An 18,306-nucleotide genomic window follows, 5' to 3' on the forward strand; every position below is an offset into this window, starting at 1 on the left:
CCTGCATGTCAAGTCAAGCATGTGGGTTGAGGTTCCGTCCTGGGTCTGGATGTGCGAGGGGCCAGGCTCTGGAGAGCTTTGCCTGCTCTTCCCGCCTCTCTCTTGGCAGCCTCCGCCTGGCTCTCCTCCTCCTCCCTTTTCTGTTCCTCCCTTTTCTTCGGGCGGAAAGAGGCAGAGCCTCTCTCGGTGGGTCAGAGGCTGGAGGAAAGAGGAGGAGGAGGAGGAGGAGGAGGAGGGTCGCCTCCCCAACGCGCAACTCGGGATGGGAGACGGAGGAGCCTCGGAGGCAGCGGGTAAGCGCCCCCCAAACGCGCCTCGGGAGGAGAAAGCGTCCCGCAAAGTCCTTCCTTCCTTCCCTCCTTCATTCCTTCCCTCCCTCCCTTCCTTGTGGTCTAGTTATGGGGGGAGGTCTCGGGGAGGGGATCCGTGGCGCCTCGGAGCCGCTGCTTGGGGACAGCTGGGGCTTCCCGTGTCCCGAGTGACAGCCCGGGCGCAGGAATGGAACAACAACAACCGGAGCCGCTTTTAACTAACTCCCCGGGAAGCGTTGCAGATTTGAGAGAGAGAGACAGATTGAGAGAGAGAGAGAGGAGTCTGTTTATTTCTGGGTCCAGCTGCCCAAGCTGACCCTCGCCTGCATTTTCCCTGTTTCAAAGCAGGACAGATAACTCACAGAAGATGGGGACAAATCCCCTAAATCAGGCATGGGGAAACTTGGGCCCTCCAGGTGTTTTGGACTTCAACTCCCACCATTCCTTAACAGCCTACCGGTAGGCTGTTAGGAATGGTGGGAGTTGAAGTCCAAAACACCTGGAGGGCCCAAGTTTCCCCATGCCTGACCTATGTACTCATGAATAAGTCCCCCCCCCACCTACTTGTGACCCCATTCCACTCCTCAAATCTAATGCTGGAGTCAATCTAATGCATCTCAAGCTCTGAGGATGACCTGGCGTTGCAGCACACCCAAATACTTGGGAGTTCCCCTGGACCATGCTCCAAAAAATACTGCTTAAATGTCAAGCAAAAAGTGGGCACTAGAAACAATATCATACGAAAGCTGACTGGCACAACCTGGGGTTCACAACCAGACACAGTGAAGACATCTGCCCTTGCGTTTTGCTACTGTGCTGCTGAGTACGCATGCCCTGTATGGAATACATCTCACGTTAAAGCAGTGGATGTGGCTCTTAATGAGACGTGCCGCAATATCATAGATGTCTATGCCCCACACCACTGGAGAAATTATACTGTTTAGCCGGTACTGCACCTCCTGACATTTGCTGGGAAGTAGCAGCCAATAATGAAAGGACCAAGCACTGAGATATCTAGTCCACCATCTGTTCAGATATCAGCCAGCACAGCAACGCCTTAAATTAAGAAATAGTATACTAAGATCTACAGAGATACTCACAGGAACATCTCAGCAAGCAAGAGTCCAAAAGTGGCAGGCTCAAACCCGGAACTTCAAGCCCTGGCTGATACTGAATGGGTGACTCCCTCCTGGGCACACAGAAGAGTTGGCAACTTTAAAGGTGCTGAACAGACTGCCCTCTGGCACCATGAGATGTAGAGCCAACCTTAAGAAATGGGGCCACAAAGTGGAGTCCACAACATGTGAGTGTGGAAAAGAGCAAGCCACAGACCACCTACTACAATGCAACCTGAGCCCTGCCACATGCACAATGGAGGACCTTCTTATAGCAACACCAGAGGCACTCCAAGTAGCCAGCAACTGGTCAAAAGACATTTAGTATAATGTCAAGTTTTTAAACTTTGTGTTTTTAAATACATTACAACTGTACCCTCAATTTGCTTCTGACATGATAAATAAAAATCTAATGCTCACCTTTTTTGGGCTGAATAACAATGCTAAAATTGGGGTGCACATTAGATTTGTGTGATACCACTGTAATCTTAGTGCTGTGCCAAAGTCAAAAGGGAAGCTGCTTCAAGAGTTCCTCTTTGAGGGACCTCATCTCTAATTTAATGGCCATGGCTCAATGCTATGCAATGCTGGGATTTGTAGTTAGGTGGGGCATCAGCATTCTTTGGCAGAGCAGGCTCAAGGCCATGTCAACCTGCAGCTCCCATGACTCCATACCATTGAACCAACGCAGTTAAAGTGGATTCATTCTACAACAGATATACACCCCAAAGTTTTCTTTTCCGTCGCTGGAAACTTTGTTTTTAAAGAAGGAATTCTAAGCAGGCAGCAACTGTAATGGCTAAATTACAAAAAGTGCACGAAGTTACATTTGCCGGCAACTACTCTTTCTTTGTTTTGTTTTGGGGATTTGAAAATTGACAGCACATTGGGCTCGGGTAAATATGGTAGATATAAATTGTAAACACTTTCTGATACTACGTCAGCACTTGCAAAGCTTCCTCTTTGTAGAGTACAGCTGAAGTATTTTCTGCAGAGGCCACTGTAAACATTTGCAACCTTGTTGCTAACAGATGTGTGTAAATAAATGGGTGGCCTTCAGAAATCTTGGATTTGCCATTTTTTTGTGGCTCTGGTAGTGGTTCCCAACCTTTGGCTCTTCAGGAGTTTTGGACTTCAACTCCCATAATTCCTAACAGCTGGTAAGCTGTCTGGGATTTCAGGGAGTTGAAGTCCAAAATAACTAGAGGACCTTAAATTGTGGGTCCTGACTCCAAATTTGGTCCCCTTCATTCAATGTTGGGTCGCACAAAATTTGGTAACAGTAGAAGGTTTCTGAACACTACCCATTTATACACATCTGTTACCAACAGTATGCAGTGTTTATGGTGCTGAGGGGAGAGATGCAAAAATGTTTGCCAGAGACACAGCTGAATTTCCCTTGGAGTCGTGGGATATGGAGGCTACAATAATCTTTTGTAGTTTTGGGCTTTTGGTGCTGCTAGAGTAATGGTGTATCTACACTGTTGAATTAAAGCAGTTCAGCACCACTTTAACTGATATGACTAATGCTATGAAATCCTGGGAGTTGTAGTTTGAAGAAGGACCAGCACTCTTTGGTGGAGAAAGCTAAAGACCTTGTAAAAGTACAGCTTTCATGATTCCATAGCATTGAGTCATGGCAGTTAAAGTTGAGACAAACTGTATGAATTCTATGGTGTAGTTGCACTCATTGGCTGCATATATCATTGTGTGCAACTTGAATTGACAGATTAATTCCTCAATAGGGAGGTGGGAGTGGAGAGTTGAGTTTTCCTTAGGAATCATGGGGATAAGGAGGCCACAGTATTGTATTGCTTTTCAGGCTTTGGGAGCTAGTACTGTAAGGCAGGAAAAAGTGATTTTGTCCAGGAGGTAGAAACTAGATGAGTTTGCAAAGGGCATGGAAACTATCATTTGTCCATGCCTTGCTGCACAAAGGAATCACCAGAAATCTCAGTCTCAGCTTGCCCTTTCTATACTGTAGAATGAATGCAGTTTGACACCACTTTAACTGCCATGGCTCAATGTTGTCAAATCACAGGAGTTGGATTTTACAAGGTCTTTGGCTTTCTCTGCCAAAGAGACCCAGTGGTTCACTAAACTACAGCTCCCGTGATTCCATAACATCGAGCTCTGACAATTGTCAAACTGCATTCATTCTACAGAGTTTAGATGCACCCTGAGTTGCCCGGAGGGTAGAGTTGGGCCCCGGTGCCATTTAGAAAGTGCAAGCAGCCACTCACATCTTCCCTCTTTTGGGTAGGGCTACAAAAACAGTTAATAATCGTGGAAGAAGCTACCTCATCCTATTACCTTTTCACCTGTGCACACACTTACTCTCTGAATGGTGTCGTGTTGCAGACTGGGCCTTCCAAAATCATCATCCTCCCTGCCCTAATGATAGAGAGTATGTGCGAGCAAGTAATTCTCCCTGGAGGAGAAGCAGCTACCTCTATACAACCAGTCTGGGTTTCTTTGTATTTCCAGCAAGGATTGGGAAACAATTATATCAAATGCCTCTGATAGTGTATCTGGCATCTCTTTCTGGTAGGGCACATCCTCATGCATCCTCTTTTTTAGGAAGGGCCTACCTGTGCCTTTACTTTTATCTTGAATTGTGTAGCGTGAGGGATAAGACCCAGCAATGTCATTTAAAGGGAGCAACCATTCATCTTCTCTCAAAGGGAAATATGATTGGGGGTCAGGGGATGGGGGGTGAGTGTAACTTGGCCCTGTCCCTATATTTACAGTGCCTGCAAGAAGTCTAAGCATGTAAGCAAGAGGAGGAACGGGTGGACGCATTATCCATGCATCCACAAGTGAATCTTGATTGTTTCACTGTCCTGTAAAAAAGGGTGAGTGGGTGAGCCAAGAAAGTGGGTGATACATTTAATCTACCATATATTCTCATGTATGTTGACATCATATATAAGTCAAATACAGGTTTGAGGGCCAAAAGTATGGATTTTGAAATGACTTGAGGTTCATAAGTCAAGAGTCATTCTGTGAAGAGAGGAAAGCATCAATGCAATAGTCATGTTGGTCCATGGATAAGTTGGCCCAGTTTTTTGAGGGTGATGTTTTGAGTAAAACTTATACTTATATATGGGTATATAGGGTAGCCACGAGCACTACCTACTATTTATTTGTTTGTTTATCATGTCAGAAGTGAGTTGAGGGTAACAGTTACAATGTATTTAAAAACACAAAGTTAAAACTTGGTAATATACCAAATGTCTTTTGACCAGAAGCCGGCCACTTGAAGTGCCTCTGGTGTTGCTGTGAGGCGGTCCTCCATTGTGCATGGCTCAGGTTGCATTGTAATAGGTGGTCTGCGGTTTGCTCTTCTCCACACTCACATGTCGTGGACTCCACTTTGTGGCTCCATTTCTGAAGGTTGGCTCTGCATCTCGTGGTGCCAGAACGCAGTCTGTTCAGCGCCTTCCAAGTTGCCTAGTGCTCTGTGTGCCCAGGAGGGAGTCTCTCATCTGGTATCAGCCACTGATTGAGGTTCCAGGTTTTCTCTTGCCACTTTTGGACTCTCGCTTACTGAGGTATTCCTGAGAGTATCTCTGTAGATCTTTAAAAGCCATTTATTGATTTAAGGTGTTGGCTTAAATCATATCTACTATGATGCCCACTGAGATGGAGTGAGCAAGAGAGGGTGGTGCTGCCTGCTCTATTTGCTACCAACTTTCTATAAAGTTAAACTTTCTATAAACTTTCTATAAAGTTAAAATATTATAGAAAAATAATTAAAGAATTAGAGGAAAATTGGGATTAAAGTTATTCTTTATCCTATCTATTATTTCCTTACATTAAACTTTAGTTCTTTCTTCTCAGCTCAGTAAATTATAATAATCTAAATTGAATCACAAGTCCAAAACCTAGCGCAGGCCTACTAAATCAGGGGGTTTATCTATATGTTGATTTGCCATCCAGCAATTAATTCAGCAAGATTTAGGCCCACAGATGTCATCCCCCATTCCCAGGTTTTTGAATATATGCATCATTCAGTTGCAACTGAAAGAAAAACTTTCTTGTTCCGGAGTACAGTAAGTAGTTTGTGCTGTTTTGTACATTGTGGAAATGGGAAGACATGGAAAATTATGTAAGGAGTATAATAATGTAAGGAGTGACATCTAAGTTCAAGCTAAGAAGAAGTGATCTTTTCTTTTACTGAACTGGGAAAGAAGTATTTGAATCAGACTTGGAAAATCAGAAATGGTGTCATAGCTAAAAAGCACAATAGTTTTCAAACTTGGAAGCTTATTGGGGGAGGGGGTGTCCTCAATTAGAAGGCTGAGAAGCTACCTAAAAAGTAGCTCGACCTCTATTGCCAGTGTTTATTTTGCAGTATGTAGCTGCCCAATGGAAAACATCTTCTTTTTCAAGGAAGAGATAATCCATATATCCTAAAAAGGATGTCTACATTCCTCCCTATAGCCTTAGAACAGAGTGGTTTTTTCAAAAGGGATTTTTAGATTTCTAGTTCTGTGGAGTAGTCATTCTTTCATGCTTTCATGTTATGTTACCAGAATTCAAGAGCCAGCTCTATTGAATAAATAATGTAGCACTGGTATCTCAACAGGAAAATGAAGCTTTGCATTCACACTGATATGAATGCATTTCTATACATCATTCCTCCCTGCTGTTCCTCTGTAAAGAAATAAAAAGATACTCTTGAAATATAATGTAAAGGTGATCCTTGCATATCACTATCCAAAGGTCTTTAGATATAAAGCAGAGCATAAATAATTTAATTAATAGATGTTTAAATGATTACATTGAAGGTTGCAGAAGATGTATACATTTCTCCATTACTCTTCTGCCAATCTGCTTGACTTCCAAGATGACTATGGGAGAAGGAAAAGCCATCCCTCATGTTGTCTTTTACCTGCCAGCTTTTACCTGCAAATATACCTGTTTGTCTTATGTGTTTGTCTTTTACCTGCGAATATAAATTTTAAATATTTTATATTCTACAAAAATTCTAATATATTGTAATTCTGTGCTAATTACAGGGGAGGAGTCTTTTGTCGTTGAGCAGTCTAGTGAGCAAAATTATAATCTAGGAACTTTTGTTGTCTTATTTATAAAGCTGATATATTCTTGGTTGCTGTGAGTTTTCCAGGCTGTATGGCCATATTCCAGAAGCATTCTCTCCTAACGTTTCACCCACATATATGGTAGGCATCCTCAGTGGTTGAGATGTTCTCACAACCTCTGAGGATGCCCGCCATTGATGTGGGTGAAACGTGAGGAGAGAATGCTTCTGTGACATGGCCACACAGCCCGGAAAACTCACAGCAACCCAATTACTGATTTCATTTATAATTAAGAAGATGGATTGTTTTCACTGTGGATTTCTATTAGTCTGACTTTGTAAAAATGGAGCCCCCAGTGGCACAATGGGTTAAACCCCTTGTGCCAACAGGTCAGAGACTGCTGTCCAAAAGGTCAGTTCAAATCCAGGGATCAGGGTGAGCTCTGATCTGTCAGCTCCAGCTTCTGACCCCTCAACCACTGAGGATGCCTGCCATAGATGTGGACTAAATGTCAGCAGAGAATGCTTCTGGAATATGGGCATACAGCCTGGGAAACTCACAGCAACCTAGTGATTCTGGCCATGAAAGCCTTCGACAACACACTGATATATTCTGTTGTTGCTTGTGCAATTGCTGTGAATTTGCCTAATTTGTTACCAGCATTTTCCATTTAGAATAAAATACATAATACTGTTAAATTCCTAATTTCTTAAAATCTTACAAAAGAGACATTTCAGGAAACTCTTGAGTTAGTATGTGCCTAATTTTTTCTTTAAAAAAAAACAACAATTTTTACCAAGTCATACTGGAAAAATGAAGCAATAGCTTTTGATGGTTTCAGTGACTAGACTAGCCTACCTCCTAGGTATGAAGGAAAAAGTCCAGCTCAGAACTTAGGGGAAAACAGTAGTAAATAGAATTAGAAAAGATGTTATATTAAGTGAATGTAGAATCAAATGTTGGACATGTTAGCAAGCAACATGATTCCTTCCTTTATGCAGTCCTCCACATCCCTTCCCAAGGTTTCAAGGTTCTTGGTGGTACTGAATGTGCTCTGCTCTTTACTAATTTTGGGATACAGGCATACCTCAGTTGCTGTCCCTAGACTCCCTTGCTGAACATGCATGAACAACAAAACACAGAGAAAGTGTGAAATGAGCAGATAAGCCTGCCTCAGGCCCCTTCCACACAGCCCTATATCCCAGAATATCAAGGCAGGAAATCCCACAATATCTGCTTTGAACTGGGTTATCTGAGTCCAAATCCAGCCCTCCTTGTCATTTCATGTGGACCTCCAGATGCTGGACTACAACTCCTATATTCCTCATGATTAGACATCATGACTAGAGTGGATGGGAGTTGGAATACATCTGAAAGGCTATAGTTTGTTCTGTTTGGTAAGGAGAGTGGGGTTTGGTAAGGCTTGTGGATATGATGTCCGACTTTAAAATATCCTTTAACAGTTCCCTGATTGAAGACCACAAGTGTGTTTGGGTTACAGCTCCCATTATCCCCAGCCTGCATGGCAGGTAGTCAAAAGTAGGTGTTGTTCAATAACACCCAGAGACCCAAACTGGGTAAAAACTAAAGAGCACTAACCACTTTATAAAAAAATTATAGTTGGTCCTCTGTATCTATAGATTCTCTGTGGTCCTTGATTAAATAAGATCCCTTCTACACTGCCACATAAAATCCAGATTATCTGCTTTGAACTGCTTTCTGTACAATGGTAGTGTAGATTCATGGTCCCTTCCACACAGCTGAATAAAACCCACATTATCTGTTTTGAACAGGAATCTATGGCAGTGTGGACTCAAATAACCCAGTTCAAAGAAGATATTGTGGGATTTCCTGCCTTGATATTCTGGGTTATATGGCTGTATGGAAGGGCCCTCAGGCTGGATCTACACTGCTCTATAGCCCAGAATTTGATCCCAGATTATCTGCTTATCCCATACTATCTGGCAGTGTAGATTCAGGGTCCTTTCATACAGCCCTATATCCCAGAATATCAAGGCAGAAAATTCCACAATATCTGCTTTGAACTGAGTTATCTGAGTCCACACACAGATAATGTGGGATTTTCTGCCTTGATATAGGTCTGTGTGGAAGGGCCCTCATACAATCCAGTTCAAAGTAGATAATCAGTGGGATCAGATCTTGGGATATAGGACAGTGTAGATCTAGCCTCAGTAACTATTGCCCAGGAATGGAAAAAAGTGTATATTTGTTGGTTGGAATGGAAACCATAAGAAACATGAAGGCTGATAAAAGAAAGAAAAATAATTCCCAAATGTATTTTGAAAGAAAGCTTCAGATGGTTTCTAGTAGGTTCAATATGTTTTGCTTAATTTATGCAAGGATATCCTGCCTAGTGATTTCATTTCCAAAGTGTATCTTGTTAGTTTTGAATGAAAATATTATTGAAACGGATCTTCCCTTTTCTTTCTGGTGTAGAAACTTATCCCTCTTCTTGTCATATTATTTGTGCCACTGATAACAAATTTTCTGTTAAAGAAGGAATGTACAGGAACCCACCTCCTTCATTAAGGTAAACGCAAAGGTTTCCCCTTGACATTAAGTCTAGTCATGTCTGACTTTGGGTGTGGTGCTCATTTTCATTTCTAAGCCAAACAGCTGGTGTTGTCCACAGACAACTCCAAGGTCATGTGGCCAGCATGACTGCATGGAGTGCCACTCATGTTTGCATGTTTTTGCACTGCTAAGTTGGCAGTAGCTGGGGCTAATAGCGGGAGCTCACTCTGCTCCCTGGATTTGAAACGCCAGCCTTTCGGTCAGCAAGTTCAGCAGCTCAGTGGTTTAACCTGCTGCACCACCAGGGGACCCATTAACGCCTTCATTAATTGATATACAAATGTTTACCATAAATTGTAAATGACGCGTCTACCAAAGCAACATGGACTGGATGAAATAATGGAAGAGTTTTGAGGAGTTGCAAGAAAGAGCTTAATAGCTAGTTTAAAATTTGTTTTGTATTTATTAGGTAAACATGGAATTTAGTCAAACCAAGTTGTGGGTGATTGTAATTATACAAACATCTCAAACCAGTAATTTTTCAATTACTTTGCTTTGTAGTACAGCCATTGGTGGATGAAGCTCATTGTACTGAAAGCCATTCATATAATTACTGTTGTAACAAATTTCGGGGTTTTTTTTGAGGGGGGGTGATTAATGTTTTCCGACACATAAAAATGAAGAATTATAGAGTAATTGTATAAAACAACTCCATTGATTTACAGCTTATTCTCTCGAAGAAATGAAATGCCTTCGAGGTTTGTGTTTGTTGCATGACAACAGTTAAAACAAAGCCCATATAAAGTACGTGCATAATACTCATGTTCCTGGAAGCTCAGCTGGAAAGCTGTCAAAGGGTTACAGAAATGAAATAAGTTTTCCTCTTCAGAGTCTTCTAGTTCTGTTCATAACTGTGGTATATCTAATTGTAAGAAAAGGGCTCTTCAAAGTTAGTTTCAACTTGAGTACCATGTCTGCTTTTTGAAGGAGGAACATCGCTATGCATTTGAAAATGAAACAGAATGTTTAGAATGACATTTTGAGTTTTTGCAGGGAGATGTATCACCATCTCCACACACAAAGTAGTTAATAAATGGATTTCCAAACTGTTCTTTTATCCAGGTGGAGGCCAAATGGGGGCATAGACAGAGAAGGATAGGCAATTTTACAGTGGGGAGTGGGGTTGAAGGAGTTAAACCATTTCCCCTTGTTTTTCTGTTATTCCCTCCACCCATGTTGCCATCGTTGGAAGAACCATCATTTATGGCATTTATTTAATTTGTATCAAAAGCATTGCATAAATAAGTATAAAACTAATAAAAACAGAGGGAACACAAGCAGCTAAATAATTTTTGACCAAAAACGGGAAACAGCGACCACATTGTCTGTAGCTTTAAAAAAGTCTTCGTCTGCACATAAGGCAGAGTGCGGAGTTGTTTGTTTTGCTCCACAGCCACGCAAGATGGAAGATTCTTCCAAGTAGTGCCATTTAGCTAGGTTGTCTTTTGATTTGCCCACTCCACTTCTAAGTCTGTTCAGGGACTTCCAAGTTGCCCATTCTTGGTTTGGCCCTGGAGGTAGACCCTCGTGGGAGAGTGGGGGCATCCAGTTGGAATTTCCTAGCTGCCCAGAGGGATACTCATGCTGTTGCTTGGGGAACATCAAAAGGAGCGGTGGTTCTCATGAAGCTTTTCCTTGATTTGAGTCTACTCGGAGGAGGCTATTAGCCATACAGTGGGTGGCTTTCACAGTTTTCAACTTTATTTCTCTCACAGTTAGCAGCAACTTCCCATCGCACATCTGGGGGAGGGGGGAATGCCAGCTAGCTTATACAATTTATCAACAGGTGTAGGTTTGAGACATCCTGCAATTATTCTGCATGTTTTGTTCAGCTATGTTCACCTGCTTCGAATGGATAGACTTGTGCCAATCAGGGCAGGCATACTCAGCAGTTGGATAAGACAAGGCCAGGGCTGATGTTATTAATTTTGGGTTTCCACCCCATGCACTGCCAGTAAGTTTCCACAGGATGTTATTGTGTGCAGCTACTTTGTGCTTTGTGTGCATACAGTGTCTCCTAAATGTTAGTGTTCAATCTAAGGTGACACTGAGATATTTAGGATGCAAACAGTGTTCGAGCTCTTGGCCTTCCCAGGTAACTTTCAATTTCCTGTTGGCTTCACGGTTTCTTAGGTGGAAAGCACACACGGAGAATATCTCAGGCATGGTGCTACTAAGAAAATATTTTTAAAAAGAGAGAAAAAGAATCTGTCTGGAAAAAAGAATTGCTTCTGTTTGGGGTTATCTCATGAGTCTACTGCCCACCACTGAAGAAGATGCTAACATACTACTTTTAAAAATGTATAGTAATGAATCAAATTCTTTTAAACATTATTTCTCACTTTTTACAGATAGAAACAACTCTAGCTGCAATCTTATGGCCATTTTCTGGTTAGGCTCAGTGGGACGTACTTCTGTTAAACATTTATAGCACTGAGCTAATGAGTAATGACATTATAATTTAAAACAGAACCAAAGTATAGATGAGTGAAGTGAATATTTATATTCAGTGTGAACATATTTAAAATACAAATGACTGTTGATGAGAGGATATACCTGGCTGATAATAACTGAGATCTTAGGAAACAAAATGGAGGAGTCTAATCTTCCCACCTCTATTGTCATGGACCAACTGAATTAAAGGCAGAATTATAAATCATCCTTCAAGTAAATCACACTAATTCAGTGACTACTCCGATTGGGATTAGCAACCAGATTTAGGCAAGTGATTCACTGCCATTAGTTAGTGGCAGCTGACCCTGTGATCTGCTGAGATCAAACATAGTTCTGTTACTACTGCTGCTTGTCCCCAAATCTCAGGGGATTTTTTTTCAGCACTTGCAAAGTTATTTTCCAAAAATAATTACTATTAATTGTGTTTAAATTGCAAGTTGCTGCTGGTGTGAGAGAATTGGTCGTCTGCAAGGATGTTACCCAGGGGACGCCCGGATGTTTGATGGTTTACCATCCTTGTGGGAGGCTTCTCTCAGTTTCTCAAGTTGCTCATGACACACACAAAAAACTGTTTAAAAATTAGCCCATTCCTGTTATTCATTACAATGGTAAAAAAAATTAACATATTACGTTATTTGTTGTGCTGCTTCTGGCTTTTCCATTACCTTATTTTACTTTTAGGAGGGAGGAAACCTCAGTCAGAAAAGCCTTGAAAGCTTTCTTTCAGAAAATATCTTACCTGATTTGTGGAGTCGGTAAGCCAAACTTTAAACTCTGACTCCTCTATTGTTCTACCATCTGACGCTGACTCCTTCATAAATGGAAAATATATATTAAGTGGTAATAACAAGTTTACTGTAATATATGGTAGCACAAAGCATTTCATTGCCATCATGTGAATCATTTGGCTTTTTAGACTTATAGAACATAAATATATTTATTTAGTTAAAATTTCTGAACAAGAAATGTTGTTAAATGCCTATGAAATGAAATCTGCAACAAGCTAGGCATTCAATTATTTTAAGCTGGAGTTGATACATTTCTACTGCATCCCATTGCAACCAAAATTGCTTTTGAGTTTGACGCCAACTTCATGACTCATGACTCCAACCACACAGCCATTACACTAATAAAGTAACATTGATCTGAGGCTGCTTTTAAAGGTAACTTTGATACAATATTCAATAAAGTAACATTGGTCTTATTTGTTATGCTGCTTTTTAAATGTAACTTTGATATGTTGTTCTTACTCAAAAATAAGGAGTGAAAAGTAATAACATTATACTGCTCATCTACATTTTTAAAATTCAGTCCATTTCACAAATTCGTTGACACAAATATTTCACTATTTACATAAATATACATACAGGAACACCAGGTTCCACATCATCCCAGTCCCAGAGAAGAAATTACCTATATTGTATCTTATTGCTGGCATGCAGGCAAGTGTAAAGGAGATTCAAGATCACTGTGTTCATTCAAATTACTAGAATGTGTAATCATTAGACATCAGCATTAAAACCTGGAGTAAATATTGCTTCTAAGGTTTTTAAACTGTGTATTTATTTATTTATTTATTTATTTATTTATTTATTGTGTCACAAGCGAATTTAGAATACAGTTATAATGCATAGAAAAACTACAAAGTTAAAAACTTGGCATTATACTAAATTTCCTTTGATCAGAAGCTGGCCACTTCGAGTGCCTCTGGTGTCGCTGTAAGAAGGTCCTCCATTGTGCACGTGGCAGAGCACAGACCGCTTTGTAGTAAGTGGTCTGTGGTTTGCTCTTCTCCACACTCACATGTTGTGGATTCTACTTTGTAGTTCCATATCTTAAGGTTGGCTCTGCATCTCATGGTACCAGAGCGCAGCCTGTTCAACACCTTCCAGGTCGCCCAGTCTTCATGGGCCAGAAGGGAGTCTCTCATTTGGTCTCAGCCACTGGTTGAGGTTCCGGGTTTTAGCCTGCCACTTTTGGACTCTTGCTTGCGGAGGTGTTTCTGTGGGTATCTCTGTAGATCTAAGGAAGCTATTTCTTGATGTTGACATGCTAGCTAATATCTGAACAGAAGATGGGTCAGAAATGTCAATGCCTTGGTCCTTTCATTACTGGCTGCTACGTCCTGATGGATATCAGGTGAGACAATACCAGCTAAACAGTATAATTTCACTAACAGTGTAGGGCATAGACATCCTGTGATAATGCAGCATTTCTCATTAAGAGCCACATGCACTGTTTTAACATGGTGAGATTTATTCTATGCAGGCATGTAGCCGGGGGGAGGGGGGCTTGAGGGGCCAAATTCTCATGGTGGTTCACAAAAAGGCCTTACTGGTGCATTATTTAAACTTTTATGTTTATTCATATCATGATCTGATCACCATACTCAATATATCCCATATGCATGGGGGTATTGGGGTAATGATACAAAAGGTTTGCTAGGGTAGACCCTCTTTCACTCAGACTCAGCCCCCCCCCCCCCGAATCGAAATCCTAGCTACGGGCCTGATTCTGTGTAAAGTGTCTTAGATGTGATTGTATCTTTCCAAATGAGCAGGTGCATAGTTTGGGAGATTTCCTGGATCCATCTTTGTTCAGAGGGGTTGGGGTCAGCTTTGAGCGATATGCCAGCTGGAGCTTTTCCTGAACAAGGATAATGCAGTTACAAGAATTCATACCCTGATTAGACTACTATAATGTATATAGTCTATATGGGGTACTATCTTGTACTATCTTGGATGTACTATCTTACTCGTACTATCTTAGATGCTTTGACTAGTGCAAAATGCAACAGCTGGACAAGTTCCACTTAGACATCATGTTACACTGATGTCAAAGGAATAACATTGGCTGCCAATGTGCTTCTTCTCTGAAGTTTTTTGTTTCGTGTCAGGAGCGACTTGAGAAACTGCAAGTCACTTCTGGTGTGAGAGAATTGGCCAACTGCAAGGATGTTTCCCTGAATTCAAAATGCTTGCTGGTGACACTCAGAGGCATAAATGGTTTGAACTTCAATACTTGAAGCATCCACATGTACTGTATACAGTTGGTAAATTAAGATTTATGTAAATTTCATTGATTTTGCCTTGTTTGTGAATAACAAAATACTGTAATGTACTGTACTACTGAACTGTATTATTCTTTCTTTAAGAGATAAAGTAAAAACTGAAGTTAGAGATGGAGCAGTACTTCATATTTACTAATAGTATTTGTAATTGCAGGTATTTCCCTCATTGACAAAGTACTTGGATCATTTGACCATACAACCTGCCGTTTGCATCTCCACTATATCTGAAAGTCAAGCAGCAAATTGGACAAAATATTTAAGAGAAAACCATTCCTTCCTTTTTCTTCAAGTGGATTGGGCCTCTGCAATTTTACCTCGAAGATTCATTAAAATTGGAGGACGAGAGCAATCTAGAAACATGACAGTACTTTCAAAATCAACTACAGCCCTTCACGATCTAAGTAAATAAAGAAATGTAGCCAATAAAGATAAAATTAGGATTGGGTATTACGCTTTTCCAATTACACAACCGCCCTGAGTCCCCTCGGGGAGATAGGTGCAGGATATAAATAAAGTTATTATTATTATTACTTTTCCAGCATTGTAAAATAATTTTTAGGAGAATCACCTTAGACTCTTATTGTTCATGCACAGTATGTGTGTGACTTGAAGAGAGGCAATGTGATTGCTTTTTAAAATTCAGTTCATTGTGTAACTAGTTAAAAATTCACATTATGGCAGCAACCTATAGGCGTGTAGTAACAACAGTGAACTGCTACAGCAGCGTTGTGATAGATCGTCGGCTTCAGCATGCGGTGCATCACTGCACTGGGGCATGTCATGTATTCAAGCAAGGAGTGATGTGCATCGTGGCTCACCACAGTGTTTGTGCTGAGCTGATGAAGGCCCCTCCACCCAGGACTCGGAGTCCAGAAGTGACCCACAGGCTCTCAGTGCCTGAAAATTCCCTTGCTTTTACTGGGGATGAAGATTATCACCAAATCCTTCCTAGTAACCCAAGACTCAAAAAGGGGTCTACTGTTCAAAGCACTGGAAGTCTGAAAGATATCACCGGAGAAGCCATAAACCTTGCTAGTGGAAAAATAAAAGAGTTTTCATTTGAAAAACTCAAAAACTCTCCCAATCAAGTGAGCTATAGAAAAGGAAGAAAAGTAAAGTCAGACCCATTCAATAGAAGATCATTAGATTTTGACTTGATCTATGGACATTTTGGCAATGATGAAAATTCCCCCCCTCTCTTTGGCCTGTCACATAAGTCCTCTCCTGATGAGAAATGGCGGGTCAGGAGCCACTCGGTAGAAGAAACTGTGAATTCTCCAGTTGCCTCGCCTTTGCTGACTTTCTCTGAAGATAGTTTTATTACACAGATTTTGGAGAAGCACAGATTAGATGGTTCTTCCAGTGGGGACATTAAGATGTGCTTGGACATCCTGCTGAAATGCTCAGAGGACTTGAAGAAGTGTACTGATATAATAAAGCAGTGTATCAGGAAGAAATCTTCAGGTAGTGGCAGTGGAGGAAATGGTAATGATTCAGTGGCCAATACTGAAGTAATCTATATGAACTTAATGACAAGGTTTTCATCTTACCTTAAAAAATTGCCTTTTGAATTTAGGCAGCCTGGGCTCACGGAGGCTGGTGACATGGTAGAAATGATTAACAGTTTGTCTGCCTTGCAGCAGTCTCATTTTCCCCCAGTGTTTGGTGGTGAACAGCCACCTAGATATGAAGACGTAGTATCTTCCCCAACCTCTATGACAAGGCAGTCTCTCACTACAGATTTACAAGAAAATCAGATTAGCAGAAATGCAAATTCATCAGGCAAACCTACCCAACCCCCCAGTACAGATTTGTCCTCAAAGATTTCGTATGTCAGCAATCAAAATGACAATTTAGGATCTAGAAATGATCCTTGTGTACATTCTCAATTATTTGTAAATCCACTAGATTGCATTTCTCCTACAGAAACTTTGTACATTATGGAAGAATCAGATAGAGAAAATATATTAGGCAGTGTAACAAGTGCTAAGGGTAGAGGAATGCAGGTGAAATCAGCCTCCAGACCACAGAAATCTGAAAAGGCAGACCCTGCTGAAGATCCTAATACGGCATCACCTGCTGCAGCACAAACCTCCGTCCTAACAACCTCGACCAGCCTTGAACAGACCATTCAGGTTTCAAAAGGAGAACACAGACAAAGTAATCAAGAAGAGATAGATAAACTTTTGTTGGATTTGGAACACTTTTCACAGAAAATGGAGGCTACTCTGAAAGAGACTACTGCTAAACAGAGTGATCCTGCCTGTTTGAAAGATAGTAATCTATCCCCGACTCTGGACAATAAAGGCAAAGCCTGTTCTCCTGCAGACAAAAGTGCTTCCGCTTCTTTATCCAAGCTCATAGAAACCAATGGACATAAAATGGAAGACGATGATAAAACCCTTTTGTTACGCATCCTTGAAAGTATAGAAGACTTTGCCCAGGAGCTAGTTGAATTCCGAATGGGGAAAGGAAGCTTGTCGAAAGAGAAGGAAGTTATGCACATTCTTCAGGAAACATTGGCCACTCCGTCCATCACAGCTGTCCAGCAGAGCTACTCGGGTACAACTCCCAAGGAAGCCATCCCAGCACTAATTCAACAGAAGCCAGAGGTCATCAAGGTAAGACTGCCGTTCTGTTTATATAACTGTTCATCCGTATATAATTAATCTTCTACCTGAAATTCCAATAGTTTGCATAAATTTGCATAGAAAACCAAATACTGTGTGCATGCCTGTGTTTTTACTCCATACCATGTACTGTGGAAAACAGTAACCTATCTCCCACTGAATGGCAAAATATAGTAGAGTCTCACTTATCCAACATAAACGGGCCAGCAGAATGTTGGATAAGCGAAAATGTTGGATAATGAGGGATTAAGGAAAAGCCTATTAAACGTCAAATTATGTTATGATTTTACAAATTAAGCACCAAAACATCATGTTTTACAACAAATCGACAGAAAAAGCAGTTCAGTATACAGTAACGTTATGTAGTAATTACTGTATTTACGAATTTAGCACCAAAATATCACAATGTATTAAAACAGCTGTGGATCTGCGTTGGATAATACAGAACGTTGGATGAGAGAAAGGTTGGATAAGCGAGACTCTACTATAGTTCTACATTTGTTTGTTATATCAGAAAGAGTACAAAAAGGTCTATTGCTAAACATTTTTTAAGATCCCTAAGTTAGTACTGTAGGACTATCCATTCCCCTAAGGTAGACATTCATTTTTTTATGTTCTGCCAAATTGTAGCAAAACCAGTTTTGCAGTGCCCCAAGTCATATTATGGCAAACATGAAATAGTGCCAAAAGGGTGATCCACACTGTTGCAACTGTGTTCAGTTTGGTATAATTTCAGCTGTCTGTTCTTTTTCCCAAGTACTCATGACACTTTGGTAATTCTTTTTGAAATTGGTTTAAATTACTTTAAAAGGGCAGATGCATACTCACCCATGGCCACAAATCTTTACAATGGATAAATACATTTTCCAATTTTTTTAAAAACCGAGTAGAAGTTGTCACTGTGGTCAATTTTACATCTTCTTTGAATGGTATGAGACTGGAGGAAGTGGTTAGAGTTAGAAATAAATCAGTTAACACGCTTTTTCCATGGAAAGACTTCCTCCATACTTTGTTCCTGCCTTGTGATTATGTAGTTGTCAAACTGAATGGGCTGAAGTGCCTCATAACATGATGAGGAAATTT

General features: G+C 40.8%; 1 protein-coding gene across 2 annotated transcripts in view; it reads left to right on the top strand.

Annotated features, from left to right (window-relative positions):
• Positions 1-121: 121 nt before the first annotated feature.
• PPP2R3A (protein phosphatase 2 regulatory subunit B''alpha) overlaps positions 122-18,306 on the top strand; it is a 44,225-nt gene continuing 26,040 nt past the window's right edge. Inside the window, exons 1-2 of one of the 2 annotated variants that reach the window (XM_060768057.2) lie at positions 122-293; positions 14,748-17,214. In XM_060768057.2, the coding sequence (XP_060624040.2) occupies positions 15,268-17,214 (1,947 nt within the window). In that variant the 5' untranslated portion in view covers positions 122-293; positions 14,748-15,267. Of the gene's footprint in view, positions 294-14,436; positions 14,576-14,747; positions 17,215-18,306 lie in introns of those variants that run through there. The other variant, XM_067465908.1, reaches the window with a different exon arrangement.

The sequence above is a fragment of the Anolis sagrei genome, chromosome 3, assembly GCF_037176765.1.
Source record: "Anolis sagrei isolate rAnoSag1 chromosome 3, rAnoSag1.mat, whole genome shotgun sequence".
Lineage (NCBI taxonomy): Eukaryota > Metazoa > Chordata > Lepidosauria > Squamata > Dactyloidae > Anolis > Anolis sagrei.